This window comes from Sorex fumeus, unplaced genomic scaffold (assembly GCF_029834395.1).
Source record: "Sorex fumeus unplaced genomic scaffold, SorFum_2.1 ptg000051l, whole genome shotgun sequence".
NCBI classification, from domain to species: Eukaryota; Metazoa; Chordata; class Mammalia; order Eulipotyphla; family Soricidae; genus Sorex; species Sorex fumeus.
In genome coordinates this window covers 43,659,356-43,673,076 of record NW_026606108.1, presented here as the reverse complement: position 1 = coordinate 43,673,076, position 13,721 = coordinate 43,659,356, and the positions used below count along the sequence as shown (strand labels likewise).

Sequence of the window (13,721 nt, the reverse complement as noted above, 5' to 3'; positions counted from 1 at the left end):
ATTTTTCTATCTGATGTAACTGTATGTTGATAAGGAAACTGGGCATGATACCAGAGCAATCTTTATGCTGTAGGTCAACTATTCTTCTGTCCTGATCTATTTTCAGAACTCTACAACACTTCTCCAAGGCAAGAGAAGGCCTGGGCTTTAATTCTTTAAGTTTGCCCCTCTAATATCTGTAAACCCTACTTCCTATCTCCCAGTCACACTAATCTTTCTGTTGCTCCAAAGTCTCTCATGGAAAACCTACCATCATCTATGATTAATTTTCCTGTTCCTGATCTGCTTGCCTCGATTGTTGGTCTGGACAGTATACAATTATTGTACAAAACACAATCTACAACACCCTGGAAGTCTCTTTGAGCGTAATATTACCAATAATGCATGCATAGTAAATTGCCTACTGAATTCATCAGCGTAAGTAGTTCATAGTTGCATTATCGCATAAACGCTCAGAAAAAAAGTTCTCTATAAATTGTGGCAGGGTAATTGTTAGAACGTTCTCCTTTGGGATGAACTGATGAATAAAAGTAGCAAAGTATGAATTTTTTCACATGGGGCAGATTTTGAATGGGTCACTGTTAACAGTTTCCCATTACCACTCTGATTTCCTTTTAGTGCCTTGCAGCATAGCAACTCAGTGTGAAGCCAAAGTCCTCTTTTGCAAACCACAGCACCCAAAAGGAGAGAGAGAGCAAAAGGGAATGCCCTGCCACAGAGGCAGGGTGGGACTGGGGGGGACTGGGGTGGGAGGGATACTGGGATTAGTGGTGGTGGAGAAAGGGCACTGGTGGAGGGATGGGTACTCCATCATTATATAACTGAAACCCGAGCACAAAAATTTCTAAGTCTACAACTGTACCTCATGTGTTTCACTAATAAAATTTTTTTTAAAAGTCTTGCTTTCAGTTCTGGAGCGATTTAAATGATCCTATTGTGAGTGGCATACTCAATAACCATTTTCTGTCACCATGAATGAGAATACTCTCTATGCTGAGATTCGTAAAATGTTATTCTAATTCTACAATGTCTGAATATGTAATTTAAATTGTGGTCTTAATTTTCAATTCTGCCCCACAGTATCCTAGGCTCTGAAAAGTCGTAAGTTGAAAACAAGAGAGGGGGAGGCAAGCTACTATTAATGACCTCCATCATGGAATAGCCAGGGGGAGGAAAAGAGTTACCAGAATGTGAAGCCTTGGGAAGGGGGTTATCTCTACGGTTATTCAGATTCAATTAAAACAAACAGCTTGAATTTCTTGTTAAAAAGTCACTTCCACATGTTTTTGTTTGTTTGTTCCCACGTGCATAGAATTAGCAGACTTGCCAAAGTATCCAGGAAGGTTATTAGAAAGAATCTGGTAAATTCTTTTAAAGAGAAGCTGTGCCTCATCAGCCATGCTGGAATTTCCAGAGGTTATCAGAATTAGTTGTCAACACTTCCTGAGCATTTACTGGGTCCTAGGCACTGTCAGAAGCAATATATACATATGGCAATTTGCTGGATTCTCACAGATACCCCAGGCGACAAATATTCTTATCTCTATTTTACAGGTAAGGAAAACTTCCATGAAGCATGGAAGTAAGTAACATTGCCAAGGAAGTAACTTGCCAGTGATCAAACAGCTAGAAAGTCAATCTCAAGCAGGTTAATTTCCAAATTCCAGGCCCTAATGTGTATGAGAATTAAGGAGGAGGGAAATGAGGAAATGAATATCTTCCTAGTTAAAAAAAAGAAAATAAAGAAATCAAAACATAAACTTGATCAGTCTCACACCATACTTTCATGGTCATGGTCCTCCCGTTGTTGATCGATTTGCTCGAGCGGGTCCAGTAACATCTCCATCATAAGACTTGTTGTTACTTTGTTTGGCATATCAAATACGTCACAGGTAGCTTGCCGGGCTCTGCCTTGTGGGCGAGATATTCTCGGTAGATTGCTGGGCTCTCCAAGAAGGGCGGAGGAATTGAACTCGGGTCGACCATGTTGGCCGCTTGTAAGGCAAACACCCTACCGTTGTGCTATTGCTCCAGCCCACAGCATACTTTATACTCTAGAATTCTTTCCCTAGTTTGACTGTTTTCTTCATTTTGCAGCATGTTCACAGAACCCGGAGTCCTCCTTGGACTATTCCTCAAACTCTAGGCCCTCTCCAGCTTTGATTTGCTTCTTCCTGAAGAAACCAACTAAAAGATTGCCATAGAGGATCTTGACACACTATAAACCTTAAACCATTTTCTCAGTTCTCTTGAGCTAGAATCTCTGTGCTAGGACTATAGCATCTTCCACTGAGAATTACAATTTGCCTGTAAAGTCACAGCCCAGTTTCTATTGCACTCAATGCAAGTTGGGAGCTATCATTATTACTCTTATTTAAAGCAACAGCACCCGGCACTACTCTCCAGTTCATGGCATACTTATGACTGTGGCAGCAATCTTTCCAATTAATACTAATTTTGCATCACTTTGATCAATCTTTATGACAGACCTACATTTCTGCAAAGTATTGTATCAGGTATCCCAATGAATCTGATACACACGGGTCTTATTTCCAGAAAGCTTATATTCCAATGTTATGGCACAGTATAAAAGTATAAACATAGGCTAATAGTATAATATTATAAGAAAGTATTACACAGTATTAGTTGTGCCATGATAAAGGAAAATAGGGTGACATGGGGCAAAGATGACTTCCTTTCCAGATATTGTGGGCTAGAACAGTCTTCTCAGAAATATGTAACCTCTAAATTCGCCCCTAAAATATTTAGGCAAAGCAGGTGGAGGTAGTGTTCCAGACAGAGGAACATGGTGTATAAAACTGAAAAAGCAAATTGCAACATTTGGGAACTGAAAAAAAAAATTCTAATAGAACTGAGATTTTCCAAAGGAGAGGCAGGATGGAAAAGAAAGAGGCTGGGAGGGAAACAAGTTATTTTCTGAAGGGAAACAGAATGTGATTCTTTGTAAGGAGTTTGTATTTAACAATAAGAACAATGGTAACTCAATGAAGTTCTGAGCAGAGGAGTAACTGGCCAGACTCACATTTTCAAAATCTCACGGTGTTTTCTGCAGGGAGGAAATAGGACTGGGATGCCCATTTAAGTTTCCTGCAATCTTCTAGGAAAAAAATGGTGCTGGTGGCATCAGCCAGAGAAGCACAAATGGTACTGGAAAGAATGGATGAAGGTGAGAGGAAGGAGAAACACCAATAGGACTTGTGAACTGGAGACGTGCAGAAGGAGAGGGATATTCAGGTGTTTCTCCCAGGTTTTGTTCTTCCTTGGAAAATAAGATGAGTGATGATGGTGAAAGAGGAAGCTTCAGTTTTCCCTTGCCAGCTGCGCTTTTGGCTGGCCCATCCTACATTTTTGACTTTCTGCAAATTTCTGGACTTTATGGATAAACGGGGAGTTCACATTTGTTCATCACAAAATTCTGCCACAGAGTTTAGGCTTAGAGGAAAGCTAAGAAAATGGGCGATACCAAAGGCAGATGGCCAGACATGGATCTAATAGAGCCTTGGTTCCTCTGTCACAATTGCCAAGAGCCCAGTTTTTATTTAAAATGGTCTAGAGTAGGGTCTGGAGCGATAGTACAGTGGGTAGGGCATTTGCCTTGCACGCAATCAATCTGGATTCAATCCCCAGCATCCCATATGCTCCCCCAAGCACCAGCAGGAGTAATTCCAGAGTGTGGAGCCAGGTGTAATTCCTGAGCATCGCTGGGTGTGACCCAAAAAGCAAAAAAATAAATAAATAATAAAATGATCTAGATGAAAACCCTTATATTAGACTTCCCTGAATTTTCTGCAACACAAAGGCATAATTTTTCTATAAAAGCCTCACAAAAGATCCCTAGTTAACAGTCTAATAGTAAGTTCCTCACCTCTTGGAGCTTCTTATCTCTTCTACTTTCCAATAAACTATTCTACTTGCCAACCTTGAGTCTGAGCATCTTTATCATTTAATATTTTTGTTCTTGAAAATATTGAAAAAGCAAAAAGCAATGGGATCTGATAACAGGTCTGCAGAACTTAGTTTATTAAGGGGGGAGATTTGTAGGATGGCAGGGTTGAAGGAGGAATCTTAAGGCCACAGTGGAAGGAACCAGAACACCTGGAGGCAGGTGTGGTATTGGAGCATTGTATGTAGGCATGAAATTCTGTGACTGACAATATTGTAAATGTCTGTGACTGAAATAAAATGAAAAACATTTCCATAAAAAAAATTGAAGAACCTGGGAATTGCGAACAAACAGAGACACACCGTCAGTGCTCCAGCATCACCTGCATCAATGGCATTGGCACACAGCAACAGTGGGAGAAAGGAGACTGGAGAAATAAAGGTGGTAGGTCCAAAGTGCTAAGGCACAGTTGAAAGCATCTCAGAATAAAATATTATATTTAAAAAATGATAATAAGTAGAAGACAAGCCTCTTTACCCCACAATAGTCCTGATAGTGAACAAGACACAGCACACATCTTAGCATTGCATCCATAATGCTCCAGCAACCCAAGGATAAGGGCAGCAAGGATAAGGGCAGCAGTGGAATCGTGGATAGGTTTTGACTAGAAGGTGAAATGGGAACCTCTTTATTGCCTGCTATGGAATCAGAAGAACGTCGGACAATGAAAGAAATAACTGCCAATTACTCTTTGTGCACATAACAATTATAAAAGCCTAATAATAAAAATATTCTACTTCCTTGTTGCATAGCATGAAGTACTTACTCACCCAAAGCAAATTTAAGAATTTTCCATTTCTTATGAACATTTTGTGACAGAAATACTGACTAAAATATAATTAGGTCTCTGGAACCTAAAATCTAGAGTTAAAAAATTGATGGAAAATATAGGAGGAGTGTTGATGACCTCACAGCGATCGTAAATATTGATAACTATATCATAGAATAAAAGACATTTGACATGGCAACTTGGTTTTATATGACAGCTCCCTTCAGAGAGATAAAAGGAAGAAGGAAGGAAGAAGTGGAGGAAGTGAATGAAATGACAGAAAATTAAAAGGCCATAAAATATGAATTTTACAACTTTATTACAAATAAGCTTCAGGGGACCATCTGCAGTGCTGGGGACCAAACTCAGGTCAGCTGTGTGCAAGGTAAAGTGCCCTACCCCACCTGCTATACAATCACTCTGGTCCTGTGACATCATGTGGATCTGATCTCAAATAATTTTTTATAAAATATTGTGAAAATTAGGAAACTTCAAAAACTGACTAGATATTACATAATTACTAATTTTGTACATGTGTAGTATTGTGGTATACTTTCATAACTCATTATGTCCTAGAAATAAATATTAAAGTATTTATAGCTAAGAAAAATAACTAGCATAAAATTTTCTTCAAAATAATGCAGTGCAGACAGGAAGTAAAATAAGAAGAATTATAGATTTAAAAAATGGTCTTGCAATTACATCTATAGCTGGGTGTCTTTGAAAATTGCTACAATAAAAAATTTTCCTTCCCTGCCAAGATATGCAGTGTGTGAGTAAAGCTATCACAAAGACCAAAAAAAGAGAGCAATCGACAGTTATGATGCAGAAACTATCTATCAGTTTCTGCAAAACTTTTTTTCAGTGCATTGATCTAGGCTTCCATGCAGAGCTGGTCCTTCCTGTGATTTGGGTTTGGAGGTGTTCCAAATGGAGTTTTGTGGCACATTCTCAGCTATTTCCATTTCTAATTTCTCTGATAAGATCCAAACCTCATTAGGCTGTCAGGAACATTTGATCTGCTCTTGCCAATCACATGTATATTTTAGTGAAAGGCTGGAGGCAATCTCAGGCACCTCCCCTTTATACCTACATTCTGATACTTCTCTCACAGCAAGATTATTCAGTGGTGCCACAGACCTGCAGGGGATGGAAATCTACTCAATTGCTTCCCTACAAGAGTCTGGGCTCAGGTAACAGATCTTGTTTGGCATGAAAATGAAAACAGAGAAAGTGAAATCATAAAGTGAAGACAAAAATATTTAGTAGCATGCTTGCATTCCTGTTTTATTGAGTCCAGTATTCAATCACAAAATTTTAAAGAAATGAGCACAAAATTACATCTGCCATCCCTGATCTTTATCAACATGAGTACCACACAATATCTGCCTAAGTGTGGGTTAAATTGACCTCATGATACATCTTTATACAAAAGTTGTGCTTTAACTGTCTGCAAGAGGCAGGGAGAGGTGTGAAAGGGGGAGGGATGCTAGGGACATTGGTGGTGGAAAATGTACACTGGTAGAGGGATGGGTGCTCGATCATTGTATGACTGAAACTAAAACATGAAAGTTTTGTAACTGTAGCTCACAGTGATTCAATAAAATATGTTATACTTTTAAAAATTATAAATGTTGGGCTGGAGTGAAAGCACAGCGGGTAGGGCATTTGCCTTGCACATGGTCGACCTGGGTTCAATTCCCAGCATCCCATATGATCCCCTGAGCACTGCCAGGAGTGATTCCTGAGTGCAGAGCCAGGAGTAACCCCTGTGCATTGCCAGGTGTGACCCAAAAAGCAAAAAAAAAAATTGTAAGTGTATATGACTCTGATCTTTGGGGAGGAGGATAAAAGGGGATGGGCCATACCCAGCTGTATTCAGAGCTTACTCCTGGCTCTGTGCTCAGGGATCTCTACTGGAAGGACTTTAGTTGCCATATATGATGCTGGAGATTGAACTCGGATCAGGCATATACAAGACAAGTGTCTTACCCACTGTACTATTTATAAGAACACTCCCTTTGAGGTACCTAAAGCAAGATCAGTTTACTAAAAGATGTTTTGTGTTCAAACACCATAAAGAAAAATAATACTGTGACTTGAAACAAATAAGTATGAAAGAATAGGATTTTTACTGATGATGACCTTTATTATGAATAAAAAAGAAATAACTTGAAAATAAGAGTGACTGACACAGTAGAAAAAAGTTCTTCCATGGTGGAGGAAAGAAGCTACCGAAGGAGGAGAAACAGGTGGTGATTAATATCTAACCTGCACACTCTGGACTCTCTCCATGGTTTCATTTTTAATGTGGTGACCTGCTATCTCTACAGGCAATACCCATCAAACATTACAGCAAAGCTCTCAAGTAACAGGAGCAACAGCACTAAGATAATTGCAAAATAGATGCTTTCCCACATTTTCCTATAAAAAAGCACCTTCTTATTTAAGTTTCTGAAATTATGGATGTGTTCAAGTGATCAGAACCACATAGTAATTCCCAATACAAGATCATGCAACTGAATTCTACAGAAGAAATAATTTCTTGACCACTTTTCTCTACTATTTCATCTCGATCAACAGCCCTGATACCATATACTATTTGGAAATTGCTCTTTGAGCTGAAGAAAACACAACAGAAGAGAGTTAAAATGTAGATTCAAGAAGCCATTAGTTTAAAAGGTGATGAAGCAAATGTCTATAATTCCAACAAACTCAGAGTGCATGTTTTAAAGAATAAGCACTTCATGAATTAAACTCCCTATTTCTGGTCATGTGCTCACATGTTTATTAGCGACAAATGCCTTTGAGTCTGAGTGCTTTTAGGCATAAATCTGAAGTAACTCAATCATGAGTAAGCTTTAGGAAATGTGCATAATTCTTTTTAACCAAGAACAATCTTCGCAATCTCTCGGGTATTGGAAGATGGCTCTCAATAAGCAGTTCATTTATTTCCATGCACCTGTGATTTTGTTCCTAAGTGGTCTGAATGGTTATTGAGTATCTGGTTCAAAATTGGGACTTCTCTTTTCCAAATTGCTTTGCTCCCATTTCATTTAGAGGTGAATAAAGAAGACACCATCTGATGGTGTTTTATTTTTAAAACCATGCTACCTTCAATATAGCACTTGAAGAGAAAAGAGAGGTAATTATTTAGCTAGTTGAGTGGGAAGTGAGAAAGAGTTAATTCTTCTTGATTAAAAACAAAGTAAAAGTTGCATCTTACATATTTTTGAGGCAATCCAAGGACACTTTTTATCCATTCTTATACAATACTATTATTGTTGCTGATAAGTCATTATCTGTAGCAATATCTCATACATACCATATTTCAGTTTGACAGTAACGTGTACAAAAAAATGTTTTCTTTCTAAACACAATTCAATCATTTTGTTTTTTAAATTATTGTTGCTGAGGTAATATAGCTAAGAAAGTATTGATATTAATGCCAATGAAAATATTTCTTATTACCTCTTAAAACATCCTAACACCTGTTGACTTTTTAATTGTTTACAGCTCTAAACCGTTCAGTCAGAATGAACAGATTTGGGCCATTGATTCTACGTCTATCTGAAGACTACATGAAGTAAGATTCTAATGAGCTAATATTCAACAGGGAGATTTCCCCTAACTTAGAAGTTTGTAAATGGGAAGAAGTTGCTTCTACCCATGACTGTCAATCACCAAGGATAATCTATTCATTTATATTTTTAGTCATTTGAACTATGATACGACTCTAGCTAAGTGTCCCACTATTATCCCAAGTCCATTAAAAAAGAGTATGGTTGCTTAAAGCTAACTCCTTGGGTCAAAAGAGTTTGTCACTATAGCAAACAAAGAGTTTGTAAGATTCTTCTAAGACATAGGTACTTAATCACATCTATACATAAGTTGAGTTTCTTTGCCATGAGCATCTTTGTACACAATCAATCCCCTGCTTTAGAGAATCTCTCATGGTTTCAGTCCATTAACCCAAGCACAGCAGCTCAATGAATTAATGCTTATATAGGCACAGTTGGCAGCTTCTAATTAAATAATTATGGCTAAGCAGCTGCACGGAAGCTGTTATGCACCCTAGAAAGCCAGCTGTCAGTTTTATTGGTCCTAAGACAGAGGAAGAGTTAATACTTCACTCTGGGTGCCACTGGATGCAAAAGGGTAGTCTGTCATAGGAACTATCCATGCTATCCAATATGAAATCCCTGTGTGTTTTGTGCCAGCCTGTCTATGGAGTGATGGAAAATAAACTGCTCCTCAGTAATCTCTCAGCACTCCACCAGAGAAGGAGATAATGAGATGATCAGAAGAACAGAGGGAGTCTGTCCAGAGAAGTTAAAGAAAACATAGCGCTAGATAAATGAGCTTTGATACATACAGAAATGCCACTGGGCTAGTAGGCAACTTTCACATTCTGGGTCTTGCTTCCATGAGCAAGCAGTTAGAAATCTAGTGTGGTCTTTTGATGGCTGAGGGTTGGTGTGCTAGTACTTATTTGTTTATTTGATTGAGGCTTCTTAAGATGTAGTTCTCAACTATGAGAAATTGGAGGCCAAGACAAATAACACAAAGCTACATTTGAACTCTTTCTAAGATGTCTATTGTTGAAAAGTTTGAAAATATATTTGTTCTGCACAATCATAGGTGATGTCAGATTCCTTTCTAGGAAGCTGGGAGGTAAAATCTTATCTCTACACTAGTGGTAATTCACTAAAAGGAAGGAAACAAGTCTGGCCTCTCAGCCCCAGCACAGAGATCTCAGATTAGAGACAAAGGCCAGAGAGAGGGTTATTGGACCAAATAATTTTGTTATTACATATCAATACTAGCTGATTTCATTTTCTCTACAAGCTGTTCTTTTTAAGTAGTCAATGTGCCTTTACTTCCCAAACCCAAATATGGGATAACCCACTATAGAACCACTTAGCATTTCTTTGGCCTTCTCACCAAGGTCTCCAGTAGCACCACCTCCAAAGGAGTAAACCCAAGTGCCAACAAAAGTTAACCCAAGAAACCTAGTTCTAAGTTTATAATTTCATAAATTTAGACATTTTAGCTTCTCAAGTGGATATTTTAAAAATTAAGAATAAAAAAAACAGAAATTAACTCCAGAAATACAATTCTTATGAGAGTCACTTCCCCCTACTTCCCAGTGAGGCCTGCTTGAAAATTAACAGTTTAAACAGGGTGTTTCATAGTTCTCCCTGCAGAGACCAGTGGCTTACGATTTATTTAGAATAATGCCATTTCATAAAACAAGGGAATCTGTATCAACAGCTATTAATGAAGCAAATAGACTGATCTCTAAGAAACCATTATTTTTAAAGCTTCAGTACAATTAATTTTTTTCTTTTCCTCCCCCCTTACTCCCCCCTCAGGCTCCTTTTCTTGTTGGTAATTCTAGGACCTCTGTGTTCTGAGGAACTGGTATGTGACTAACAGTTATCAAGGATCTAGTTCCTTTCGGATTATTCTTAAATGAAGTTTGATATAATTAAGTCTGCATTGCAGCTCAAATCTCAGTTAAAAAATGCAAAAGAATCAAAGAGCAGATGTGTGTAGCTCATAAAAGCAAATCTGAGACTGGGGAGGGGGGGAGGGGAGGGAGAGGGGGCTTTTCATCAGTCTATACTGCCATCTAGCCAAGACCTCATTGTTCAGTGCAACCTCCAATTTGCTTTTTGCAAAGCCCCTGACGGACGGACGCAGATCTCAACAACCAGCTTGAGAGACCCCAAAGGTCAGAGAGAAGAGTCGACAGCAGCAGCTCATTGGCTGTGAGTTCATCAACTACCAGTGGGTCAACAGCCAAGTTTGAATCATTGATCTAATCTCCACAATTCAATATCCAGCAGACGTGTGTCTATTCTCACACTATATATTATCTATACCAATACCATTTGCACAGTGTACTTTTGGAAGCCTTTGAATATTTCATGACCTCCTTAGGGAAAAAAAAAAAGAAAAGAGTAAGAATTGCCATAGGCAAGACACAGAGCTGAATGATAACCTCTACTACTTCAGCTGTAACTCAAGAGTTAAAAACAAAAATCCCCAAATGATATTGCATAGACAAATTGAACATGCAGACCATATACACCCATAAAGACAATCACTGGATACGAAAATGGAATCAAACCCTTTGTACTTACGGTAGAAGACATATTCAGTGTAGCTTGACCAGATCTTGTCATCTGTATATTGGTTAATGAAAGATGCTGTCACTGAGGAATTACAGGCCACCATGTGGAATCCACACTCTGACAACATATCAAAAGCCCTTTCCAGATGCTTGAATTTGAGATAAAATCTGGAGGTGTATCTTTCTGGGGCTCGGTCAGGGTCTCTGCTCTCATTCAAAGTTTCTCCAAAGACTTCCTTGGCCAAGGAAATCCTTCCACAAACCAAAATCCGGGGAACTCTTCGAAATTTGGCATCTGCCTGCCCCTCTCTGCCCATGGTACAGGAGCCTCTGTAGCCCACAGTAATGAACCCCCATTTGCGATCGGCAGGGAGCAAGGAGGAAGGGGGGCAGATTCTCGTGTCACTGCCTTGGGAAGCATCTTCAAAGTCACTATGGCAGAATTCATCGGGGCTTTGCTTCACTTCTTCAGGGGTCAGGAGTTTGACCAAGTCAGGCAGCTGGAAGTACTCAGCTTCCCTTTTCAGCCTTCCTCTTTCTGGAAAGTGATCAGGCAGGACCACCTGCCTATCCCTGAGATAGTCTAGAATATAACGGAACAAGAATCCATCTCTGTCAATGAAAAACCTTCCCTTGGAGTCCTTGGCTAGATCATTCGCGGTGTCTCTCTTGGGGGAAAACATTTTCCACAGGAGAGAATGAGGGATGCTTATCAATGTGGAATGACGAGTGAAATAAACTTGACCCCCGACATTCAGCTCCACCACCTCAGGGAAGGAGTTGGGGATGGTGGAGCCTGGATCCCGGGGATAGTACCGACTACAGTTTCCACTCAGAGCCATTGTTCTTGTCTTCTTCACCTATTTGGATGGAAGATACAATCCAATGGAGTCACAGCTTTAGCCTTTTTATCCACATGGAAGGGAGGGAGAAGGAGGCTAACTAGGTCTTAACATCCTCCTCTTAGCCCAGATTTTCGTGTCCCCCTATGAGCCCAATTATTAGAAGAGTCCACAGGTGAAGCGAAGCTGTAGATGAAGCTTAAACCCTGGCTGGCGGCGAGCAAGAACTTCACAGAATACAATCAACTCTCCGTCTTCCCCCAAGATCAGGATTCGAAGAAGGCCAAGTCCCTGGTTCCTCAGCTCTGACTGAAAGAAGAGAAAGAAAATTATTTCCTCATATCCAACAAGAGTCAGGGTAAGACCAGTGGAGAAAGGAGAGAGGGAGAGGGAAGGAACGGAAGATAGGAGGGAGGAAGGGAGAGGTTATTTTACATAAGCAGCCCTGGAACTCCTCATTCCAGCCTTTCTTCAACTAAATCCCAGCTTCTCCCATTCTATTTCTCTGTCTTCATGCTTTTGTCCATATGACTCCGTCCCCAGCAATTGGGATTAGAAACATTGTTTTTGGCATAAAAAAAAGTACAGTGCCATTTTCAACTTCTAAAACAAGGTGATTTGTCTGGGGGGAGAAGCAATGAGCCTCAGACCTTACCTTGGCGAGTGCTGGAACCCCAGCTGTTGGGAAGAAATACCCATTTGCAAAGCAGCCAGAATCCACAGTCAACTGAGCCTGGAGCTTGTCAAATCCCCAAAGAGGTGAAGGACAGAGGTATCAATGAAAAGTGCTAGAGAGATGTGCTCTTTGAAAATAAGAACCGTATATCCTAGATATAAATATGGATAGAAATGTATGTTGCCAAGGCTGAGCATGTAGCTATTCACTCCCAAATTCAAGTTAAAACAAGTCACCGAAAAAAGTTAATCCGTGAGGAGAGGTGGTTGATTTGAAGAAGCGAAGCAGAGAAAAATATTCAGCCAAAGAGCTTCTCCGGAGGACAAGACGTTTTGCCAAACGCAAACGCTTAGAGAGAATCCTTCCAGCAGAAGAGAGTTTGCGAGAGGTCCTGGGACTTAGAAGCTTTTCAGAGAGCCCAGACACGGAAAGATGCCCCGCTGAGGTCCCAGGTAGCCACCCCACCTGCCGGCAAGGGCGAAGAGATTCCCATGATCCCGGCCGGTGATTGCCGGGGGCCGCCGGCCACCGCGGCGCGGGGACACCCGCGGGGTCTCTCCGCTTCTGCTTCTCCGGCGGCAGCGGAGCTGGGTGGTTCCACCGTGCAGTTCCCGGTGCAGTTAGGATGCTGTTGTTTCAGCAGTGCAGGCAAGAAACCATCCAGGGAAATGACTATTACATCATCTTAAAGGAATATGGCTGGGAGAAAGCCGAGGCAGCTGCGAGTCACGTCCTTCGCGGCGACAGGTCGCCTGGCCGGGACCGCGCGGGGAAGGGACGTGGCGCTCCGGGGGCCGTGCGCACGCGGCTCCCGGGCGGGCGCTCTGGGGTCGGGGCGGGACGCGGCGCTGCGCACCTCTCCCCTCCTGGCCCCAGCCCGCAGCATGCAGAGACCTTCGCTGTGCCCTTTCTTCTTGCCTTTCACGCCACCACCACGCAGCCCCCCAGAAACATACACACACACACACACACACACACACACACACACACACACACACACACACTCACTCACACCCCTCCCCAGCCCAGTGGGGGAGAGATACTCATGAGTTTCTCTCACTGGGGCTGGAGATAATCTGGAAATCTACCAACAACCCCTTTGCACGTCGTGCACTTAATTTCTGTGAAAGACACAATTTTTCCCTTCGGAAGCTTTGTTGGTTTTTGCTTATGGCCCCAAAGTGGCTTGAGCCTGGTGGGGAGGTGGGCCGGGGGGCGGGGGGCTAGGGTTGGGGGAGATTGAACCTTAGCCTCTTAAATGCCCTTCTCTTTCTCTGCCCCTGCCTGCTTTCCCCATCACCAGCCTCCCAAAACAACTCACCAAGTCGCCA

At 41.1% G+C, this 13,721-nt stretch overlaps 1 protein-coding gene across 1 annotated transcript in view; it reads right to left on the bottom strand.

Moving 5' to 3' along the window:
- KCTD16 (potassium channel tetramerization domain containing 16) overlaps window positions 1–13,337 on the bottom strand; it is a 304,339-nt gene extending 291,002 nt beyond the window's left edge. Inside the window, exons 1-2 of the mRNA XM_056124296.1 lie at window positions 12,370–13,337; window positions 10,883–12,023 (exon numbers count right to left, since the gene is read on the bottom strand). Coding sequence (XP_055980271.1) covers window positions 10,883–11,714 — 832 coding nt within the window. The 5' untranslated portion in view covers window positions 11,715–12,023; window positions 12,370–13,337. The remainder of the gene's footprint in view (window positions 1–10,882; window positions 12,024–12,369) is intronic.
- Between the last annotated feature and the right edge of the window lie 384 nt (window positions 13,338–13,721).